This window comes from Camellia sinensis, chromosome 6 (genome assembly GCF_055761805.1).
Source record: "Camellia sinensis isolate YWXY chromosome 6, ASM5576180v1, whole genome shotgun sequence".
NCBI lineage: Eukaryota > Viridiplantae > Streptophyta > Magnoliopsida > Ericales > Theaceae > Camellia > Camellia sinensis.
The window spans coordinates 204,135,770-204,159,557 of NC_138966.1; the positions used below are offsets into that span (position 1 = coordinate 204,135,770).

Sequence of the window (23,788 nt, forward strand, 5' to 3'; positions counted from 1 at the left end):
GAGAGAGATAGAGAACTTAAAGAGAAGAAGGAAGGAAGAGCTTGAGGATGAACAGGAAAGATGGGGAAATTGATGGAATTAAGGTAGACTTCAAGAGATTGGCTCTAGGTATGTGGAATCAACTTAACCCCTTAAGATTGATCTATTACTAGTTTAAATTCATGATCTAAAATGAAGAGAAACCACCTAATTGAGTTGGGGTTGAGAAATATGAGTTTAAATGAACAATTTCCATGAATTGAACCTTGATTTCCTTTAATTTGTTTGATGTGGGTTCAATCTTAAGAATGATTTATAGAATAACAATATTTAAGGTGAGAATCAACCATGGGTAAGATGTATTTGCATGATTTTGAGCATATATTATGGAAGTTTGAATATATGGAAAAAATGAGACAAGGATTGATTTATTTGAGATGAGATTACACTTGGTTGATTTTAGTTTATCATGTTATTAGGCAATTTTACATGTTTTTGAGTAATTAGACTTGAAATCAAGCTTAAAAAATGGTTAGATTAAGTGTTAGAGCAAAAGCCATTTTCAGATTGTCTAATTTTGCCCAGACCGCACGAACGGCCACGGGCACCACATGAGCAAACATGAAGAAAAAAAAGAGGTTTTCATTCTGCTTTTGGGCGCTCGAGCGGCCGGGTTCTTCCGCTCGAGCGGAATTGGGCCACACGAGCGGCCAACCTTGTTTCAGCTTATATCTTGTAACTTTGAACAAGCATATCATTTGCATCCGAACTCCGTTTTGAGTGATTCTTGAGCCTAAAATTAACCCCCGGAAGTCTAGTTTCCAATGGTGGAGGTCTCACTCCCAAATTCTAACTACAGAAATAGTTATGCCCAAATTAGTGTCGACTGTTCACTTTCTGTTTACTAAGTTTGTACCGTTTCTTCGCCTGAACCTTTCTCCTATCGATTCCTCCTATTTTATGAGGCATGGATTATAACCTATGGAGGAATAATGAGTCTAGAATCACCATAGCTATTGAGTAAGGAATAAAAAGAGATTGGTTTTATTCTCATAATCTGCTATGTGCATTATGTTTGTAGGTCAAAACAAGGACATCGTTCCACCGCTATCAGAGACCTACCACTGTGAGTAATAGTAGTGTAACGTTACATTTTACTTATTTCTATGATTATGATTTATGTATTGTTGTTTATGAATGGCCTATTCCATCGATATTGTGCTTTGATTAAATTAATAGATATGTTTGAATAATGGCATTGATATGGACCAAAGGTCATTCTGTCCCTATTAATAGAAGTGGGCCCGAGGCCATTATGATGTGAATGGTTCTGTCTCTATCAATAGTACTATAGTGATACATATGCCTTCGGGTAATAGTTATTATTAATGTTCTGTTATTCGCAAGACAACTATGTCTGTAATAAACCATGGGGAAATGTATGTGCACTATTGTGTAATGGTATTCTGATGAATCTGGAGTTATTCTGTTCTGTTTATTCATTCCGTTTATGTTATGACATGATATGAATTGTTCAGTCTTTAAGACCTAATGATTTCTAGTATAGAACAAAGTGCTGTATGGAACTAAGTGCTGCAATGCAAGTCACCTCTAGAATCCATGCGAGACACCTCTTGAATCCATACATATGTGAACTGGGCCTATGGCCAATCTGTGACATCTGGGCCTATGGCCGTTCTGTATCTGCTGGGCCTATGACCGTTCTATATCTGTTGGGCCAGAGGCCGTTCTGTATCACATCTGGGCTTAAAGCTGATCTGTATCATATCTGTGGGCTTAAAGCCATTCTATATTATATATGGGCCCGAGGCCGTTCTGTATTATCTGTGAACCTGAGACCGTATTGAAATATAGTTATGGATAAGACCTGTATATGGTTGGTATCTGTCTATTTATTTTATCCAAGGTTTTGCTTATTCAATTAACCTTCTTAAATTGCTATTATTCACTGAGCCTTGCTCATTCTATTTTATTTATATTTCTGTAGGTGAGCCATCGAGGATTGACACTAGAGTTGTACTGAGGTTCGCTTGTCTGCCAAGTCACCTGGGATATATCTCCACGTGGAGGCCTTAATTTATTGTTGGGAGTCTTATAAATTATTAAGTCTTATGTAAGAGTGTGTGAGATCTATATAAAATCCGTGATTGTATAGGTATATTTGGAATATATTAAATGCTTAAATCCAATTAAACCATCATGTATGCACAAGCTCAATGGATGTTGTCTTTTATTAATATTGCTTCCGCTTAAGGCCCCGTATGTAATTATATATTATTCTAAATTCTGTTTTGAGGCCTATGTACAGGCCGGTCATGGACCAAACTTTTAGGGGCAGCTTTGGGTCGTGACACCCCATTTAGTTTAGAACCCAAATCTTAACTTTTACCAAAATCTTCCCAAATCCCACCATTTATACAAAATGACAAATATCTAGGTTAAAGCTCATATTAAACAGTAGAATATCCCTACCTCAAGCTTAGATGAGAGAGAAAAGATAAGGCTCAAAAGTCGATGGCGACGAAACCACGTTTTGCCCCGATCAAAACGAAGCCCTTGGCAAGCTCTACACTTTATTTCATAGGAGCAAGGTGAAAAGATCACTCTAGGTGAGTAGATCTAGAGATTTAAGTGAAAAAGTTTGGGTTTTAGAGAGAGAAGAGAGAGATCACGGTTTAAGAGGAAAAATGGAAGGAAAATCATGGGAGAAATAATGGTTTGGGCCTATTTATAGAAGTGAGGAAAAGCCCTAAGGTCAAATAAAATAATAGGCCCAAAACCCCCCTTAGATAGGGCCCATTCGGACCTCAAAAATCTGAAAAAAACACGCAGGGGTCGACCATTAGGGCATGGGGGTCGTCCTTTTAGGTAGAAAAGACAATCTGCACAAGCAAGGGGGTCGACCCTTAGACAGGATGTGGTCGATCCTATTTTCTAGCAACTAACACACAGACATAAGAGGGTCGACCCTCTCCAGTCAGGTGTCTACCCTATTTTCTAGCAACACTTCCAGAAACTTCACCAACAGGTAAGGGTCGAGCCTTAGGAAGGCTGGTGTCAACCCTAGAATAGAATTTCTAAGTTTCTAAGGAACTTTTGTCAAGAATAAGTGCGAACAACCAAACCCAACAAGTTTAAATCGTATTATACTCTTCCAAAACCAACGTACAACAACACCAAAGATTTCCAAAATAAAAATAAAGGATTCGAATACACTTCCCCAAAAGCTTTGAAAGATACAAGTGCTACAGTATGTGTGCACGTTTTCAATCCGCACCGAAAGAGTCACACATCACCGCAGTCAAATGTATTTTCAGATATCTTGTCGGCACTCTAAATTTGGGATTATGGTTTTCTAAGGAAAGCACCTTTGAACTTTTTGGTTACTCAAATGCCGACTTTGCAGGATGTAGACTTGACCGAAAAAGAACTAGTGGTACTTGTCATTTTCTTGAACACTGTTTCACTTCTTGGTTTTACAAAAAACAAAACTCAGTGGCTTTGTCAACTGCTGAAGCAGAATACATTGTCGTCGCTGGGTGTTGTGCACAATGGCTTTGGATGGAACAACAACTTCAAGATTTTGGATCATATTCCTATAAAATGTGATAACACAAGTGTCATTAACCTTTCAAAAAATCCTATTCAGCACTCATGCACTAAACACATTGAAATAAGACATCATTTTCTAAGAGATCATGTACTCAAAGGTGACATTGAACTCGAATTTGTGCCTACAAATCGTCAATTAGCTGACATATTTACCAAGCCTCTAAATGAAGAACAATTTTGTTATATTAGAACAGAACTTGATATGATAAATACTCCAATATAATATTTATATTAAAAATAGTTTTTTTATAAATAAATAATTAAATAAAATATTTCTAATAATAATTATAAATAATAATAAAAATAAAAATAAAATAAATTATATACATATATATTCTCTCTCTCTTTCTCTCACCCACTCCGTTTCTTTCGCACCCGCTCTCTCCATCACTCTCTGTTTTCTCTTTCTCTCGCTTTTCCTTTCTTCCTCTCATCCTCAGTTGACTCCATCTTCATCCTTACCATCGTCTACAACCAGCCCCATCATCCACAACATCATCTATCATCCACCCAAATCCCTCACCAATTTACCGAACTCCATCACTTCTCTACCCAAAATCTGCATCACCATCTTTACCAATTCATCAAGTTTCATCACCGATCCATCAAGTTCCGTGACTGATCTATCAAGATCCGAGACTGATCCATTAAGATCCATTGTCGATCTACAAAAATTCATCACCGATCTACACGATCTTCTCTATTTCCTCCGATTATCAAGTTTATCACCGATCAACATGTTAAAATTCTTTTTGCACTGTGTTATATTTTTTTACTTGTTGTATGTGCTCCAAACTCTCACGGATTTAATAATGGTTGCTTCTACCTTGTCTGAAGAAATTGTTTTTATTTTTATTTTCTCCTTTTATACTAGTGCACTTGGTGTAATTGTTTATGGCCGGATCTTAATGGCCCTTGGTATTATAGATTGGTAATTTGTTTCTTCAAATTTATGTAATTTTTAGTGTATTAATTTAGGGAAAGATTCATATATTTTAAGATTCACAATTATTATAAACAAAAAATAATAATAAATAAATAAAAGAGGGCATGTGTATATTCTGTGCATAATTTTAGGGGGAGTATATACATTTTTTTTTTGGCACTACTTCTTATCTGCACCACCAAATTTTTTTTTGAAGACAGAATGTATATAAATAAAAATAAAAATAAAAAAAGGGGAGGAGAAATGCTTGTAATTTTAATTCAGAATAAGAAAATTTTACTCGATTACATATAAGTTTTCAGAAGGCTTCACAGATTTTTTCCGTTTCACTTCTCTCAACAATTTTTCATGAGCCTCTTTTATGCTTCTCTCTATTTTCAACTTCTGTAAGTCTCAGCATTATAACCGTTGCATAATATTGCACCGTATTCTCCAACTGTGCGTTTTTCCTTTTTAGCTCTTTCTTCTCCTTATACATATTAACCAGTTGTTGTTTTAACAAGCACACCTCATCTCTCCATTGCTGATTTTCTTGTACTCTTGCTTGTAATTGTTGCGCCATATTGCAAACTGCAGTCATTGCCTGTGTACTAAGAGTCATAGTGTTATTAATAGTATCAATATTATTTCGATTACCAATAACACTAGGACACTCGTTTACAGGCATAACATGTGCCTACATTACTGGTACCCTCTCATTTGTCTGCATTAAAGGCACTTCATGCAGGTTCGAACCATTGATGGCTAAGATAAGGAATGACATAATTACATAAGAAGGTAAAATAAATTTTCCTCTCCAACATTTGATATTTGCGTCTATTTACCTATCATCCTTGTCACTTTTTATATACTCTATCGATCAAATCTTCGATGCATATCTGCTCAAATATTTTGTTTGTCAACATTTTGTGTGCTCGAGATGCTCCAAAATCTCTACAATGATCTCGACAAGACCTATGGACCATTATTATATTTTTGGCATCTCAGATTATTTTACCAAACGTGTCTATTTCCTATCTCCATATTTTATTTTGATGATGTCAAAGGGGGAGAAAAAAATATGACTTTGAATTGCTGTGCATGCATGTGCTTTAAAATTTTATGTTGCAAAATTATCAAATAAATTGTTGATTTTTATTTTGTGTCAAATCCATACAAATATTGCCATCATCAAAAATGGGGAGATTGATAATCATATTGTTTAATTTTGATGATGTCTAAAATATTATTTGACACAAAATAATATCTGTTTAAAATATATATTGTATGGTACATTTGTTAAATATTATTTAAATGAAAATATTTTGAAAATTTTACAATTCACTTTTTGAAAAAAAAAAGAAAAAAAAAGAAAAGAATAGGCTGATCACTATTCATCTTTTGAAAAATTGATTGGTTGTATTATTTTGACAAATTTGGTATTGATGGGTTGTCTTCTTTTGACAAAATTGATATGAAGTGGAAGGTTATATTTAATTTAAAATCTCTACAACATATTCAGAAATTTAAAAAGGATATATATGTTCAAATCTATCATAAATATTATTTAAAGAGATTTTTTACTATGTATGCAAATATTTGTTTAACATATTATATATAATGCATATAATATAAATAGAATACATCATGTGAACAATTAGATTTTTTACACAATTGATTATATCATGTCATATATGGAGCAAATAATTTCATATCTTGCTTGTTTAAATTCAAAGTTGTAAATATTATATATATAGTCAAAGTCTTGAAAGTAATATAATATAATGTAATAATTACAGGAGAAGACTTATGTAATTTTTCATTGTAAATCTTTGAACATGTTTTGCCTGCAGAATGAAAAAGGAAAAAAGTTACAAAATGCTTTGAATTTGCTTACAAAAAGAAAAAGAAAAAGTGAACAAAGAAAATTTATAGTTTGATAAAAAAAAAAAGTGTCCATGTCATCCATGACGTCAGCAAAGAGCGTCTTACCTATAACGGGTATATTTTTGTGTATAAATAGAAGTGTTGTGTGTGAAGAAAAAACAAGAACTTGAAGAGAAAAATTTCAGTGTGCTCCAAAATTCTGAGTATATTGTATTCTGCTCTTTCACTTTCAGATCTAAGTGTAGCCTTTATTCTTACACTTTCATATCTACTCTTTGTGAGAGAATTATTGTAAAAGAAGGTTTAAGTACCACTTATTTTTATTCATTATTTTTGTGAGAGATTTTGTAAGAGTAAGACATTTATTGTTGAGTGAGACTCAATAAATAAGAGTAAGTCTTGTGTCAAATCCACAAGCTTGGGGGTGTATTTATTCAATTGATAGTAAAGAAATTCTCAAGGAGGTTCCTTGGGGAGTGGACGTAGGCCTGGCGTGCCGAACCATTATAAATCTCAGTGTTTGATTTTCTCTCCCTATCTCTCTTACTTTTATATTGATAATTATTATTCTATTTTTTTTATTTGTTAAAATTCTGAACATTGTATTAATTTTAATATTTTAAAATTTTTAATAACCCAATTCCCCCCCTCTTGGCTTGCCTACCTGGGATAACAAAATTAAGTCTTATACATCCACAAAAAACAAAAACAAAAAAAACACAACCTCTAAATATGACTTGACTGGGAACCTCCTCGGGAGGCACACAGGCTGGCTAACCAAAAACTGAGTCGCCAGGTCCTCAACTCTAAGCTTGGTCACGTGCCTGATTACCTACATATATAAAATAAATAGTGAGCGGGAGTCTAGTGAAAAATAACAGAGTAAAGGGTTAAATGAATGATAAGTCCGTGCATAGAACCAATTTGTATTCGTGATCTCATTCAATGCACATATATATAATTCAGGAATCATGCTTGATCATTCATGGTTCATCCGTTAGTGCTAACAGATCATATACAAAAACATCATAGATCATACTTGTCAATTCCATAGAGGAACCTCCGGCCGAGTACGGATAACTTTCCAATTCCATAAAGGAAGCTCCGGACTGGGTACGGATAACTTGTCAGTTCCATAAAGGAACCTCCAGTCGGGTACAGATAATGTGCCAATTCCATTAAGGAACCCCCGGTTTGGGTACAGATAACATACTTGAATCATAGCATTAATGTCACACACATACACACAAACACACACACACACACATATATATATATATATATATATATCAGAGATGAACAATCATTCATAGTGCATAAACATAGCATTCATAGAACAAATCTTATTCCATATACAGAAAATAATTTAACTTGAACATAGTTTTACTAAGTCATTACTCACAGATAACCAGTGGCTCCAAATACACGAGTAAAGTAGGCAATTTACTTAACTTGAGGCTCGTGACCTACATAACATTACCGATACATACATTGAAACACACGCTCGAATTATACGTAACTTATTTCATTTGTCCTTAGTGTCTTTCTAGCCCTTATCCTCATTATAGTGTTTTAATCTTGGCCTAGGAATGTCTACGATGGAATGAGGATGCTAAAATGTATTTGAAAACATTTTTCAAAACTTGCTGAAAATAGAGTCCATGCTCGAGCGTGGCTTTCCTCACTCAAGTGGACATGTAAAATGTGAGAGTTTGCTCGAGTGTAACTTCATTCGCTCGAGTGGTCTGCAAACTTTGAAAAAGTACTGGTTGCTTGATTTTCACGCTCAACGGACGCTCGATCCCTGCTCGAGCGTGAGACTTAGACCTTCGCTCGAGCGTGACTTTCATCGCTTAAGCGATCTGTAAAAATATATGAACTTCTAGGAGCATGCATTTCACGCTCGAGCGGACTTCTGGTCGCTCGAGCGGAAGTGCAAGATTACAGGGTCGCTGCTCGAGCATAGGATCCAACGCTCGAGCAGAAGTGTAAAATCTGAAATTTTCAGATTGCACTCCCCAGCTCCAAGCTCGAATTCTACACCCCAAAACTCATCTTCTTGGGCCAAAATTCTGGAGGACATCTAGGAACTTGTAAAATATCATGGTTTAAAGATCATTTCATGAAATCAAGGCCAAAATTCTGGAGGACATCTAGGAACTTGTAAAATATCATGGTTTAAAGATCATTTCATGAAATCAAGGCCCAAAAGTATGTCAAACATGCAACAATTCAACTTGAAATGTAAAAACATGGTATGAACATGACATGCATGTGTTCACTTGAGTTTATGGCTTCTAAAACATGATCAAATGTGATCCATTGATGAGAAATGTTATGAATTCTTCAACTTATTCTAGAATTACAACATGCATGGAGAAAATCTTTGAAAACAACTTCAAATGCTATAAATATGCATGCATGCATGGAATGACTTATCTTTCTTCAATTCTAGCTCAATCCTTACATGAATTCACCTAATTCACTTATTTTCATACATTATTCAACTACATTACAAGGCCAAAGACTAAAACTCTTACCTAGAGTGTAGATTGCACAAGTGAGGAAGCTTTAATTCTCAGATTCTTTGTAAATCTCCAATAATTCCTAGCAATTCTCCTCTATCCCAACTTTTGCTCCCAATTTTCTTCTATCTCTCTCTCTCTCTCCCACGTTTTTGCTTGTGTGTGTGTGAGCTTAAATGTATTGAAATGAAGAAAAGAAAAGGATGAAATCATATAAGAATCCTTATATAGGCTCACTTAATGATAATTAATTAAGGTTAACTAAGTGGGCATTAATTTAATCTAATTTAATCGTTCTAAATCGAATTTTGATTAAACCTACCATAATGTTCTAAAAATTTCAAATAACACACAAATCAAGTCAATTTCTGAATCGGATGCCAATAAGGCCTTCAATTCGCAAGCCGAATAAAAACATAAACAGATTTTTCTATGTTAAACAGATATAAACACAAAATAATGTAATGCACATGTAATTAACTCAGGATTTCTTCTTAATTACTTATTAGGTATACTTAAACATGAATTAGCGCTAATCACGGGTCGGGGTTATTACACTCGAGTTCTTTGGATGACTGGCCGAGCGTTTGGAAAGACATTCAACTGATGACAAATGAAGCTTGGGTTAACGCCAGACATATCGTAAGACGTCCACACAAAGACCTTAATATTGGAGACCAGAAAGTTGACGTAGTCCAACTGCTCGGTGTTGGACAATGACGAGCCCAAGAGAAAGAATTTGCTTGGATCATTCTCATCAACCCGAACCTCTACCAAGTCTTCAATTGACGTTTCTTCGATTTTTCTTTCCACGTCTTCCAAGACCTCCTTGCCTTCTGGTCCTTCTATCATCTGTACGAAACCTTTTGCCACTCGGCTGCCATGGTCTTCGACAAAGCATTGCTTGGACATCACCTAGTCCCCCCAAACTTCTTTTATCTGCTCGATTTGATTAGGGAAGCGCATGACCTGGTGATAGGTGGACGTCATCGCTTACATAGCGTACAACCAACCCTTTCCCAAGATTAGATTGTAGGTCGACGGGACTTTCAATACCCAAAATTTCACCTGCTTTGTGATTAACCCAGTCTTGACCGGTAGAATGATCTTCCGGATTGGCCATTCTGGTTGTGAGTTGAACTGACTGTAGACCACCCTGAGAACTCTACGGCTTCGTGCGGCGAGGGCGCGAAATCGTTTTGTTCTTTAGGCTACAAAGCATACAAAATCAGAACTTTTTTTAGTTTAGAGTTAAGCTTAAAACAATATGCAAGAAGGTCTAAAATCTTAAGCAAGAATGAGGGTTTAAGGAGTTAAAGGCTCACCCTTGAAGACTACCTTCAAAACTGCAACTCCAACAAGTTTTTCAAGCTCAAACCAATCCAAAAACTTTGAAACCAGCCCCTAAGCACCTCAGCAACAAAAGGATGGTGTTTGAGTGTGTGTTTGTGTGTTAAAGTATGAAGAATATGAGAGTCTTGCCAAGTCTCTGTCCGTCGATGCTGGAATCTCAATTTTAGGTGGTTGTATGGCCACTTCCTCACTGCAATGGATTCTAGGACTCAGCCTTTGTAGTGTCGGCACTCTTTGAGCCTCCTTGCGGTGTGTGCGTTCCTCCAAGACGTCCTCCAGGTCCTCTGAACGGGCGGAATAAGAGTATCTTGACGTCGTCGAGGGATGCGAGGGATGGTAGCTGCTGTCACGCGTGCGTGATCTTTTCATCGGTGGATCAGAATTGCCAATGCCGTAGCTTCTAGTGATGGAGAGGAAGGGTGTCTCTCATTGGCACTGGTTACCGGAGCGACGGGATTGGATGCACTCACTATGGTTTCCCACTCCAGTAACACCCTTCCCTTTGATTTGTCGTTTCAACGTCTCCATCTCAGCCATCATCCTCCAAATGAGGGCGTCTTGGTCTCTGAGTTTGTGCTCTAGACGTTGAGTATGCGATTCTTCTCACTGTCGACACCCCTCAGGACTTTGAGAATGACCAGTGCTCCTCGCGCGTTTGTCTCGCGCATCTCTAGGTAGCTCTCTAAAGGAAGTCTCCAGGCCCACCATTGTCGGAATGACGGGAGGGCTATCTCTTCTTCGGACTGACTTTGGAATAATGCCATCAACAATGGACAGCGGCGTTTCGTCGATGTTTGTTATGAAAAAGAGTCGAAAAAGCTTGTAGAACAAGGTTTGTCTATCAAAGAACTTCCCACAGACGGCGCCAATTGTATGGGAAATAAATATTCGCCCCGCTCCGTACCTCCTTGCTTCCAAGCTCGTCGCATTTCGTTAGAACTTCATCGTACTGTAAACAAAACAAAGGTGAGCTACCCGACGGGTGGGTTTGTCGGAAAACCCCTCTGACGGTTAAGTTAGCTTGTAAGGAGAAGAGAGAATGCAGAGAGCACTGCAGAGAGAGAGAGACTTACACAAAAATTGCTTACCTTCAACGTCTGGATGCTCCTCATTTTCAAGGCTGGCCATGTAGCCTCAGAGATTGTGGGCACACTACTTCTGTTGTCCTTCTCTGGACAGGCGGCTATGCTCCCTTCTACATTTCTTACACGTGTAGAGACCAAAACCTCCAAACAGTGTTTGTCGCCCTGCCAAACGATATTGACACATACCAGGAGTGGGTTTCTCTCTTTCCTTTATTGGTCCACGTGGGATGCTCGACCGGGCTGTTACTTGGCGAACCACTAACACTATGCTAGTTGCTTCGTGCCGAGCTAGATCTGAACCGATTTACAATAACTGATTGGAGGTGGTCATATCGTTCGGCACCTCGGCTATTAACCGCGATCTTACAGATCGCCTGCCTCAGTAATAGTAGCCCGAACAGTCTGCAGCTTGTTCGTCATGCGACTCTGCTATCTTAGACCCCAATGTTGGGGCAGCTCTGTCCGCCAGCTTGGCCGAGTTTGGCTGACACAATATTCTGCAAGTGTCGAGCTCAGCCCGGCACTACATTTCGTGTGGAACCAGCTTGGCCAGGCGCATCTCGAATAACCTCAATCTGGCCCAATGACATGTCCCAGGCTCGCTTCACCTGGCCCAACACCAAATTTCGTGTTGGTGCAGCTTGACCCATTATTCAACACAAATCTCCCTCTCAGTTACTTTTTCCTAAATATAATACATGCTCGAATCACGGGAAAAGTCTAATTGCATTCATTATTTTTTATTTTATGGTATTAGAGCATCTCCAAGTTGGAGGCTCCAAGGTGCATTCTTTTTTCCATTAAATTTGAGTAAAAATTTGAATAGAAAATTTATTTGATGTCAAGTGTTTCAACGGAGGATTTTTAATTTTTATCAAAACACTAGTTGACCGGGCGGACGACCGGATAGATGTCCAACCAGTAGACCGGCCAATGTATTTTTTTCACAAATTTTTGCCTAGAGGTGATCATCAGGGGACATCCAATGGTAAAAATCCAACGACTATAAATAGTGATTTGATGAAAACTCTTAGTCGTCCTCAATTTGATGAGTTTTTTTTGATATTCTTGATTTGATACTAATCTGATGAAACTATTGAAGTAGAAAAAAAGTTATTTTTTCATAAAATTTAAATTTCATAAACGAAATGATGGACCGTTGGAGATGGTCTTAGTTACTCCATTAATCCAACCACCATATAATGATATATAAATTTCTTTAAAATCTAGAGGAAATCACTGTTCGATGAAGATTGAGAAAAAAAAGAGAGCACAAACACGAAGGGTGCAATTTTGAGTTGCACCTCCATAATTTTTTACTTACATCCTACCACAGAATAAGTTACACTCATATTTGTATAATGTTTTTTTCATGCTCAATTGTGCTATGATTCCATATAAAGCGGATGTTTGGAAAGTGGCTATTTTTTAGGCTTTTTAGCTTTTTGACTATTTTAGTAGGCTATTGTTGGCTTATTTTTCCTACGAAAGAAAATATTATAAATGCGAGCGTGCCAGCTAGGATTGAAAAATCCTTACAGATTAAATTCAAGCCAATTATCAAGCGATTGCGTTGACGGTTCTTTTGCCTCAACAAAGAGGACTTCAAAATTGCCAAGTGTAGAGAAAAGAAAAATTAAAAGAAGAATGAGGGAGACGGAGAAAGACGATTGAGTGAATAATCAAAGTAATCATTACTTACCTCTACTCCTATGCTTCAAAAAGAAAGTGCATAAAATGCTTCGAAAAGAAAGTGCTGAAAATAAATACTTCGAAATATAAATCTATGTTAAACTACTCCTACGATAAGGAAAATGACAAGAAATATTGAAATCAATTGCCTTTGATTTGAATTTTGGGTCCTTTTACAATGTAGCCATGAATGGCTATTTATAGACAAATGTTTGTAGGAAAAAACTTCCAGCAATAACTACCCAATAACCACCTAAAACTACCCACTTTCCTATCTTTATTCCCACAATACCACATATTCCTCCATGTCTTCATAACTTCCTTTAACCTCCAATTAATGCTCTGTGTTCTCCACTTCATTCTCCATCATCTTTTCACATTTCATAACTTCTCATAATCTCCAAATGAATAGGAGGATGCCACATGTCCTACAATTATATAAATAATAAGTAATAATAAAAATTACAGATTTATGGTGCCAACATTAGCCCCCGCGGGCCTTAAAAATGATGTTTACTTGAATTTTTGAAGGGCCGAACCAAGCACATGACTAATCTAAGCAACAAAGTGCTTTGAATGATATAATAGCACCAATAAAGTGCTTCGAATGAGCATGAAATTATGACTAGATGTTGCGAATTATATATATATGTATTGAATGGATATTATTGCAGAAAAGTTTCGAAGGATAACCGCATATTTTCAAGGCAAAGCCTATGATTCACCTTAGCAAACTGTTACACATGCTAAATAACCAGCTTCGAAGGTGGTATAGAGGACCAAAATCATCGTTCGAAAGTCGAAAGCGCCGACAAAGGACGAATTACATCCTTGGAAATACTCGGCAAAGCTTCGAAGGTTCACAACCATCACTATTTTTTCTTCAAAGCTGTTGCTGATGCAAGATGGAGTGCTTCAAAGCTTACAAAATTATGGCAAAAGGGCTTTCGAAACAACTTTTAGCCAACATTGAAGGTTATTCAAATTTTGTATGTTTTGGTTCACACATAATTAATGAAAATATTAATTTTATACTTTAAACCAATTATTAATTCTCCGAAGACACCAATATCGTTGTTCTTCGAACCAACTTTTCTGGAATACTAGTTACATTTTCATGTAACAAATGGCTATAAAAATGGTTATCAGTAAAGCCACTAATTATCATGCCAAAAACATGCATTATTCGATAATTAATTAATTGTCATTTTACATATATTTGAAGGGAGGTACACATTTCGAAAGTTTCTCGTCCCATGTTACATTTCGAAGGTGTTTATTGATGACAAAACCACCCTTCGAAAGTCACATATGTTACTAAAGAATCAAAATCGCCCTTCGAAAGTGCTTACGACATCTCTTCAAACTAAATCCAAAAAGTTGGATTACTATGAAATTAGTTTAGCATTTTAACTAGCCATTAATGGCTATAAAATGATATTTCAATGAATAATCTGCTTTGAAGTGTCTTGAGACATGCTTCGAAGGTAACTACAAAACCAAATGTGATGGTTTTATGGATCAACTAATAACAATATTTTTGGCTCAATATATTGCAATAATGAAATATTATTTGTTAGTCATTCCATCAAAGTCAACGTTTGATGTGATCCACAAATCCAAAATGGATTTCGAACAACAAAAGTCATGGTATAGCGTGACCATGAAAATTCATACTTTTTGACACTTTGAAAAATGTCAAAATTTTGAATTCATGAACAATGGCTTGTTCATTATTCTTGACCATGTTTGTTTTAAAGACATGACTTTTGCCGAATTGATTTTCATAATTATTTGGCAAAGTGGGTTGTTTTTCCATGTAAGCCATTAATGGCTTATGAAAATCACCCATAGAAATATTATTTTCATAACTTGACTCTCTAAATATTGGTTTTGAGACCCCCCGAGCCATGCATGGAACATCATTCTTAGCTAAATTTGGCTCAAGAACATGCTCTTTTGTTATGTTAATTTCATAATTTGGCTCTTTAAAAACAGACTCTTGAACCCCCCGAGCCATTGATGAAATTAACTATTTACTTTTGCTATTTTTAACCATGGAAAAATTCTAAAAAAATTCACCAATTCCAGCCATTAAAGCCTCAGTTAAAGACTTGGTAGTGAGAGTTGATAACTCATCATTCCATTGGCGAATTTCCATATCAAGTTGATGAATTTCTCCAATTAAATGGTGTCTTTTTTCTTTCACCAAATAATAATGTAAGGGATGAAAGTTTATTTCATCAAGAAAATAGATATCTTCTTGAAGATCCAAAATTTCTTGTTTACGCCAATAAATTTAATATTGATAAGTTCGAATGGTGAAATCCAAATCGTTTGTCATTTCTTACACTTGGTACTCCCACTGGGCGTGCCAAAAATTGTTGGCTTATTTTTCCTACGAAGAAAATATCATAAATGCGAGCGTGCCAGCAAGGATTGAAAAATCCTTATAGATTAAATTCAAGCCAATTATCAAGCGATTGCGTTGACGGTTCTTTTGCCTCAACAAAGAGGACTTCAAAATTGCCAAGTGTAAAGAAAAGAAAAATTAAAAGAAGAATGGGGGAGACGGAGAAAGACGATTGAGTGAACAATCAAAGTAATCATTACTTACCTCTACTCCTATGCTTCGAAAATGAAGTGCATAAAATGCTTTGAAAAGAAAGTGCTGAAAATAAATACTTCGAAGTATAAATTTATGTTAAACTACTCCTAAGATAAGGAAAATGACAAGAAATATTGAAATCAATTGTCTTTGATTTGAATTCTGGGTCCTTTTACAATGTAGCCATGAATGGCTATTTATAGACAAATATTTGTAGGAAAAAACTTACAGCAATAACTACTCAATAATCACTTAAAATTACCCACTTTCCCATCTTCATTCCCACAATTAGGAATGGCAACGGGGCGGGGATCGCACTCTCCGTCCCCGATCCACGTCGGTAGAATTTCCCCCAGCCCCGGTCCCGGCCCCGGCCCCGATCCCCGACGGGGAACCTATCACTGCCCCCACCCCCGTCCCCAATGGGGATCGGGTTTCCCCGACCCCGAGCATTCCCCGGCTAAAAAAAAAATTTCAGAAAATACAACTCATCAACAACAACAGCAACAACATCATCTAAAAACAGATTTGAAACAAAATTATTAATGGTCTGAAACAGATTTGAAACAACATCTGAAAATACAACAACATCAACAACATCATCCGAAAATACAACATCAACAACATCAGAAAATACAATAACATCAACAACATCATCAGAAAATGCAACTCATCTGAGACAGATCTGAAACAGATCTGAAACAGATCTAAAAAAAAAATTGTGAATCAGATCTGAGACAAATCTAAAACAGATCTGAAAAAAAAAAGAAAAAAAGATCTCATCTGTGGTGGTCGAGACTCGTCGAGAGAGAGGGAGTGGATGAGAGTTGCGATGTGGTGGTGCGAGGCTCGGCGGTGGTCGGCGGTGGTGGTGGATCTGAGAGAGAGAGAGAGAAGTCAGTGAGGTAGAGAGAAATGAGAGCTGAGAGAGACTGACCTGGTTTATATATATATGTATGTAAGGGTAAAATTGTATTTTAACATTGGGATAAAACCAAGCCGGGGATTGGGGACGGGGCCGGGCCGGGTACGGGACTAGAACACTTATCTCCGTCCCCGGTCCAAATCTGTTCGGGAATTGATTTTTAATCACCATCCCCATCCCGTCGGGGGTATTTTTTGGGGAAAACCCGCTCAATTCAGGATCGGGGGGTCGGTTCCCCATCGGGCCGGTTTTAAATTGCCATCTCTACCCACAATGCCACATATTCCTCCATGTCTTCATAACTTCTTTTAACCTCCAATTAATGCTCCATGTTCTCCACTTCATTCTCTATCATCTTTTCACATTTCATAACTTCTCATAATCTCCAAATGAATAGGAGGATGCCACATGTCCTGCAATTATATAAATAATAAGTAATAATAAAAATTGCAGATTTATGGTGCCAACAACTATTTTAGTTTTTGTGTTTAGAAATATGGATTAAATTTTTCATTTGATCGTTGTATTACAAAATGTGTTTAAAATGATGTTGAGATAAAAAATAATTAAATTATTTCCAAAAAATTGTACATGACGTGATGACACTTTTGTCTAACGTGATGATTGATTTGTTGAGATATGAAATGACTAAATTGCCTCTATGTGTGGGAATGCTAAGTTGGTGGTTAGTCAAAAATTAAAATGGCAAAATCGTAATTTTAAATCTGCCCTGCACAGTCATGACACTTTTGCCAAATCTGTCCACATCAGTTTCTGATTAAAATAAAATAAAAAAAAATTCAGCTACAGTACAACTTTTTGACTATTTGTTTGAATGATGCTAAAATAGTCTCTCAGCCTCCTTCCCGCCAAAATCTATATGTATACTGGCGCTGTTTGGGAAGCCTCTTGAGAGGCTATTGTAGCCTATTTTTAGAAAATAGCCCAAAAGTAGCACTGTTGCCAACTTTTTCAAAAAAAATATATATATATATATATAGTCTGCTGCCCGGACAGTGTAGGCTGTGTGCCTACACTGTCACAGCCGACAGTGTGACAGCAAGGGCAAATTGCCATTTTGCCCCTTTATATCAATTTTAAAAAATAAAAAGTTAAGGATAAATCTGTCATTTTAAATTTAAACATAATTTCGACACACTTTTCAATATAATAACTCAACTAAAAAATCATCTCATCTTTCCAAACACAAAAGCTAAAATAGCCACTAAAATAGCCAAAAAGCCAAATAGCCTACTAAAATAGTCACTTCCCAAACGAGGCCACTATATACAAAGCAAATAAATAATATAGCCTCATCATTTGTAAATTTGACTATTTTAGTTAATTTTATTTATTTTATGAGATAAAAAAAATATGTGTTTAAGATGATTTGTATTTTTTTTAATTAAATAGATAATTATAAGAAAAAAAATAATTAATTAATTTATAGAATAAAAAATTTATCTTATTAACTATTTAAAAAAAAATCATAAAAACTAGCTACAATTTTATTGTTTTGTTTTGTTTTTTACTACTTGAATCCCAAAATCAAACGTGGCTTTAGGTCCAAGTGCGGGCACAACAAGTCTTACTTGCAATACTGTCGCGTAGTTTGTCCACTCTAAAAAATAATTTATCTTTTTATTTTTTTATTTTTTTTATTATGTTATTTTTTTATTTTTTTACACAATTTTTTATAAAAAAATAAAAAACATACTTATTTAAATTCTCTATATATATATATTTTTTATCTTTTTAAATCACTATACTTTAATTTTTTTTCACACAATTTTTTATAAAAAATTTAAAAAATTACAATTATTTAAATCACCCAAGCAACCTTCATTTGTTTGAAACGGTTTGTAGACGTACGTTTATCGGGAGACGCTATAAGAGGAGCCTCCTCCGAAACCGCTGGTATACTTGGTGGTGGACGACGCCTCTCTTTCGAGATCTGCGTACTCTCTCACCATCTTCTATCTATCGCACAGCTCATCCGTACCTCACTTCTCTCTCTCTTCCGCCTCTTTTGGAAACCCTAGCTTTGCTCATATAGATCTGATCTGTAAGTTTAATATATTGAGCTTCGTTTATCGTTTTACCACTTGTTTGTGTGAATTTTTGGAGTTATTATTTTATCGATTGATACCTCATTTTTTATCCGTTCTGTACTGGTTTGGTATACTCACGCAGTTTTGCCAGATTGATGGACTCTAACGCTATGGAGACCTATAGATACGTATAAACTGACTTCTCCTCAACATTATTAATTAAAAAGTACAGGTAGATTGGATGGATTTTAACGCTATTTACATCGTGTATTCTCGTTTTAATATTGGAAATGAGATTGGATCTTCGTTCGTATCGCGTTGCAAACTTTAGTAGTATGTTATTGGATTTGGTTTATGGGTTTGTAAAGGGCTGCACAATATGATTTAAGTTCAGATCTGAAATACTGTCGTGCGATTAACATGTTCATTTGGCTTTGTTGCCAGATTTGTTTTGATTCAATCCTTGTGTTGTCCTAAACCTTATGATTCAGGTCTGTAATGACAATGGCCTTTTGTGAAAATTGTAGGTTACCTCATATGCGGGCATCATGAATTTTTTTAGTAAATCTGATCTAAGTCCTTTTACACCTGCATTGGCCATGACAAACTGCATAATTTCACATAGTCCAAACTCAGCTGCCTTAACGCTATGTTTGGTTGGGAGATTTAGGAAATAATTTGAAAAGGAAAATGGAAAATGAAGGTGAAATGTGAATAAAATATATGTATATTTCACTTAATTTCACACACCTTTTTACTTTCTTTTTTCAAATCCCTCCTAAATGTCCCAACCAAACACAATATAAATGTTTTATAACGCTCAATTTTTATTTGGGCCCATTTTTGCTTCCTAGATGAAAACAAAACATGAATTTTCAATTATTTTTTGTTGTTGATTTGGGCTATCTATAAGTTGATGAAGTTAATTTATTTATTTTTATTTCATGTTATTTTTAGAGTAATTTTACTAGAGGTGAGAGATCACAATCCTGATGATATTATTTTATTTTTTGTCATTTGTTTCTTACATAATTGACAAACCACAATCCTTGCTTTTCTTTTCCCACTTAATTTACCAAACATAATTTGATTGCGCGTGCCTAGGTCTCTCTTTTTCTCCCATTGTGAATTTTTATTCAGTTCAGTTCATTGGTAGACTTCTCATTCGTACACTTCCTGCCTTAGTAGTTTACTACTAAAAACTGAACATTACTTAACTTCTTAAGCATTGCTGAAACTATCAGATCCAAAGATGGGGCTGTCCTTCACCAAGCTTCTTAGTCGCATGTTTGCTAAAAAAGAAATGCGTATTCTAATGGTTGGTCTTGATGCTGCTGGTAAAACCACAATTTTGTACAAGCTCAAGTTGGGTGAAATTGTGACCACTATTCCTACCATTGGTATGCTGTTCAATATGATATGAATTATGATATTTAAATAGAATTATATTTGCTGTTGATCTTTCCACGCACTTGCATAAAGTTATATATGTGTCATACTTTCTTTCTTCTTAAAGAAAAGGTAAGTGCGTTGTTGGAGGCTGTTATCGAAAGAATGAAATTTCAGGTCTTTTGCAATTCTTTGAACCGAGATCTATGTGGTTTCAATATTCTCGTTTTAACTTTTTGTCTTTATTAGTTTATTTTTGTTCTAGGGTACCTTACAAGCATACAAGAATCTTTATTTCTGTAATGGTTTATCTTCATTAAAGATCTGTGATATTTTGTTATATGGTTTTATGCACTATTCATTGATGAGGTGAAATTAGGTTTCTGAAGGCACTGAAGTGACAGGTCTTATTATATTGTCAGCATTTCAAATTTTCAATGCAGCATAATGTTTTCTACACCATCTTGAATGAAACCCCAACCAAAATAAATAAATAAATAATTTATTTTAATGTTTGTCTGTGAGATTTATTGTAATGTAGGAACTTGAATATCATATTTGTCAGGATTCAATGTGGAGACTGTTGAATACAAGAACATCAGCTTTACTGTATGGGATGTTGGTGGTCAGGACAAGGTAAGAGCTATTCAATTTAAGATTTCTCCTATCTTTAGATTGTGTCTTCTTTAGCATAATGGAAGAGATGGATGTGCTTATTGACGGTCTAGTGCTGATTAAATGCCTTTGTCAGCACTTAACATAATCATAAGCTAGATTAGCTTGAGCCACCTTGTCTTTCAATCTTTCCTCTACTTCACGAGGCAAGGTTATCCACATCGTGGCTTACATGTTTATGAACTAACATTTTCATGTAGTAATGTTTGACTATCACACCTTCAAGGTTTAGTACACTCGGACACTGAGGGAAAGGGGGCAAGGAGTGAGATGGATGTGCTTATTGATGGTCTAGTGCTGATTAAATGCCTTTGTCAGCACTTAACATGATCATAAGCTAGATTAGTTGAGCCACCTTGTCTTTCAGTCAACCCTATACTTCATGAGGCAAGGCTGTCCATGTTGTGGCTTACATGTTTGGTATTTTTCAATGTATGCACTAATGTTTTTATAGTCATGCAAGGTAGGGCAGTGCAGAATTCACGGTCTAGTGCTGATAATGCCTAAATGGACCATCAGCGCTTAACATAATCATAAGCTAGATTAACTTAAGCCACTCTTGTATTTCAGTCTTTCATCTACCTCATGAGGCAAGGTCATCCACGTTGTGGCTTGTATTTTTGGCATTTGTCAACATGTGCACCAGTTGTTGTCATAGTCATGCAGCATAAGGTGATGCAGAATGAGTAGGAAAGTTAATAGTGAAAAACACTAGTGTTTTCTTTCCTTAGGTTTACTTTTCCACCTTGCTTGCCTTTCCTTCAATTTCCATGCTTACCTTCCTTTCAATTCCATATTGAGCAATGCTATATATCATTAGTTTTTTTCATCCTATTATGTCATTGGGGCACATGGCGAATTATTATTTGCCCGCCTTCTTGTTTATTTCCAAACAATGAATCAATCACAAAAATCTACATTTGTGGTGATATGAAATGGTGACATGCGGTGTGAGCGCACACACACAAAGGGAAAGGTGCCAACAGTGAGAGATAAATGTGCTCATGGACGGTCTAGTGCTGATTAAATGCGTCTGTCAGCACTTAACATATTCATAAGCTAGATTAACTCAAGCCACCTTGTCTTTCAGTCTTCCCTCTACTTCATGAGGGAAGGCTATCCACGTTGTGGCTTACATTTTTGGCATTTTCTTCATGTACACTGGTTCTCATATTGTCATGAGGGTGGGGCAGAATGAATAGGCAGACTGATATAATGAACAACAGTGATGCTTGCTCCTAATGTACCACCCTTCACGGTTCAATATACACAAGAAACACAAAGAGGGAAAGGTGCAAGTGGTGAGATAGATGTGCTTATTGACGGTCTAGTGCTGATTGAATGCTCTCTATCATCACTTAACTTTATCATAAGCTATATTCACACGAGCAACGTTGTCTTTTGGTCTTCCTCTATTTCATGAGGTAAGGCTATTTGCATTGTGGCTTACATTATTTTGTTTTTCACATTTTCAACATTTGTCAACTTCTCTTCCTATAGTTTGTGCAGTGCAGTGTGTTGTAAAATAAGTATGAATATTGATTTTATTAAAAATACTTGTGTATGGTGTACTGTTAAAATGGCCTTATATCGGCATTTTATCATCATGAATTAGATATATTTTAGATGTGTTGTCTATGAATTACATATAATGGCATTCTAGTCGAAATGCCCACTTGCATTATTTATTTTATGTTAATACTTAGATGTCACTAATTGAAAATGTTTTGCATATGGACATTATGTTGTGAGGTGAAGTTGCATTCTTAATAAACAGATCACATTATTTAAGCTAAAATAACTTTAATACTTCACAAAATGTTTTTGTTCTGTAGTATTTTATATGCTTTTGGGATTGGGCCAACTGGGCATGTAGGAACTACGGAGCATAGACTCGTGTGCATCGAAATGTGCTTACTATGGCAACTCTTCTTTTGATTGGGTTTCAGATCCGGCCTTTGTGGAGGCACTACTTCCAAAACACACAAGGGCTTATCTTTGTGGTTGATAGCAATGACCGAGACCGTGTAGTTGAGGCAAGAGATGAGCTCCACAGAATGTTAAATGAGGTGCAAATCTTTATTTATGTTAATTTGTCTTATGATTGGAAAGAATTGTACACAATGTTCAATCAACAAGCTTCAGTATCCGAGAATATTTATTTATTGATGATAATAATATAATGCCCCCAATTGTTTGCAGGATGAATTAAGGGATGCTGTCCTGCTTGTTTTTGCAAACAAGCAAGATCTTCCGAATGCAATGAATGCTGCTGAAATCACTGATAAGCTTGGCCTCCATTCTCTTCGACAGCGCCACTGGTAATTTAGAAGATACCTCTCTTCCCATCTTCATGTGTTCTCGTCTTGTCATCTTAACATATTGTTGGATGCTATCTTTTAGGTACATACAAAGTACATGTGCCACATCCGGAGAAGGGCTGTATGAGGGACTGGACTGGCTATCAAACAACATTGCAAACAAGGTGAATTGCTGCTTTTCATATGCCAAATAAGCAGTTCTTTTGGTTTTTATTTATGCAAATTGAATCCTCGTTTTGTTGCTAATTCTCTTCCCTTTTCCTTTTTTGGTTTGTTTCCTTAAATTTCAGGCTTAGCAGGCTGAACTTTCTCAGGAGCATGATTACATTTGTTATTATTATTATTATTATTATTATTATTATTATTACTTTTGTTCTCCTAGCTTGTAATTTTCTTATTATTGTGGAAAAACAAGATGATTTGTTATTTTTGTTTGGTGTCAATTTTTTTTTTTTTTTTTTTTGGTTTTAAGAAAGGGGGAAAATGAAAATTGATATGGAAACTTGCTTGTCAAATTGTTCCGCATAGTTTACAGGGGGGTGCACATGCTATTTTTCTATCTGAGAGTTCATGAGTGTTTGGTGCTTATTTTGCTTACAGTTTTTATAAGGTGAAAATGATTTGAATTAGATTTTTTTCAAAAAATGATTATGGGATGCTTAGGATAAATTGCTTGGAACTTTTATGTATAGAATATTAATTTTTTGCTTGTCTAAAACCAAACCGAACAGGTCCATGCC

The 23,788-nt window shown here is 35.9% G+C and overlaps 1 protein-coding gene across 2 annotated transcripts; it reads left to right on the plus strand.

Annotated features, from left to right (window-relative positions):
* Positions 1 to 18,436: 18,436 nt before the first annotated feature.
* Positions 18,437 to 23,788, plus strand: LOC114317888 (ADP-ribosylation factor 2). Of its 2 annotated transcripts, XM_028264679.2 has the most exons (8): positions 18,446 to 18,677; positions 18,806 to 18,895; positions 19,908 to 20,063; positions 20,618 to 20,688; positions 22,677 to 22,796; positions 22,930 to 23,048; positions 23,131 to 23,212; positions 23,339 to 23,788. In XM_028264679.2, the coding sequence occupies exons 3-8, from the start codon at positions 19,916 to 19,918 to the stop codon at positions 23,342 to 23,344; spliced, it is 546 nt and encodes a 181-aa protein (XP_028120480.1). In that variant the 5' UTR covers positions 18,446 to 18,677; positions 18,806 to 18,895; positions 19,908 to 19,915; the 3' UTR covers positions 23,345 to 23,788. The 2 variants fall into 2 exon arrangements, with proteins under 2 accessions (XP_028120481.1, XP_028120480.1); XM_028264680.2 differs by lacking the exon at positions 18,806 to 18,895 and having other exon boundaries at positions 18,437 to 18,677.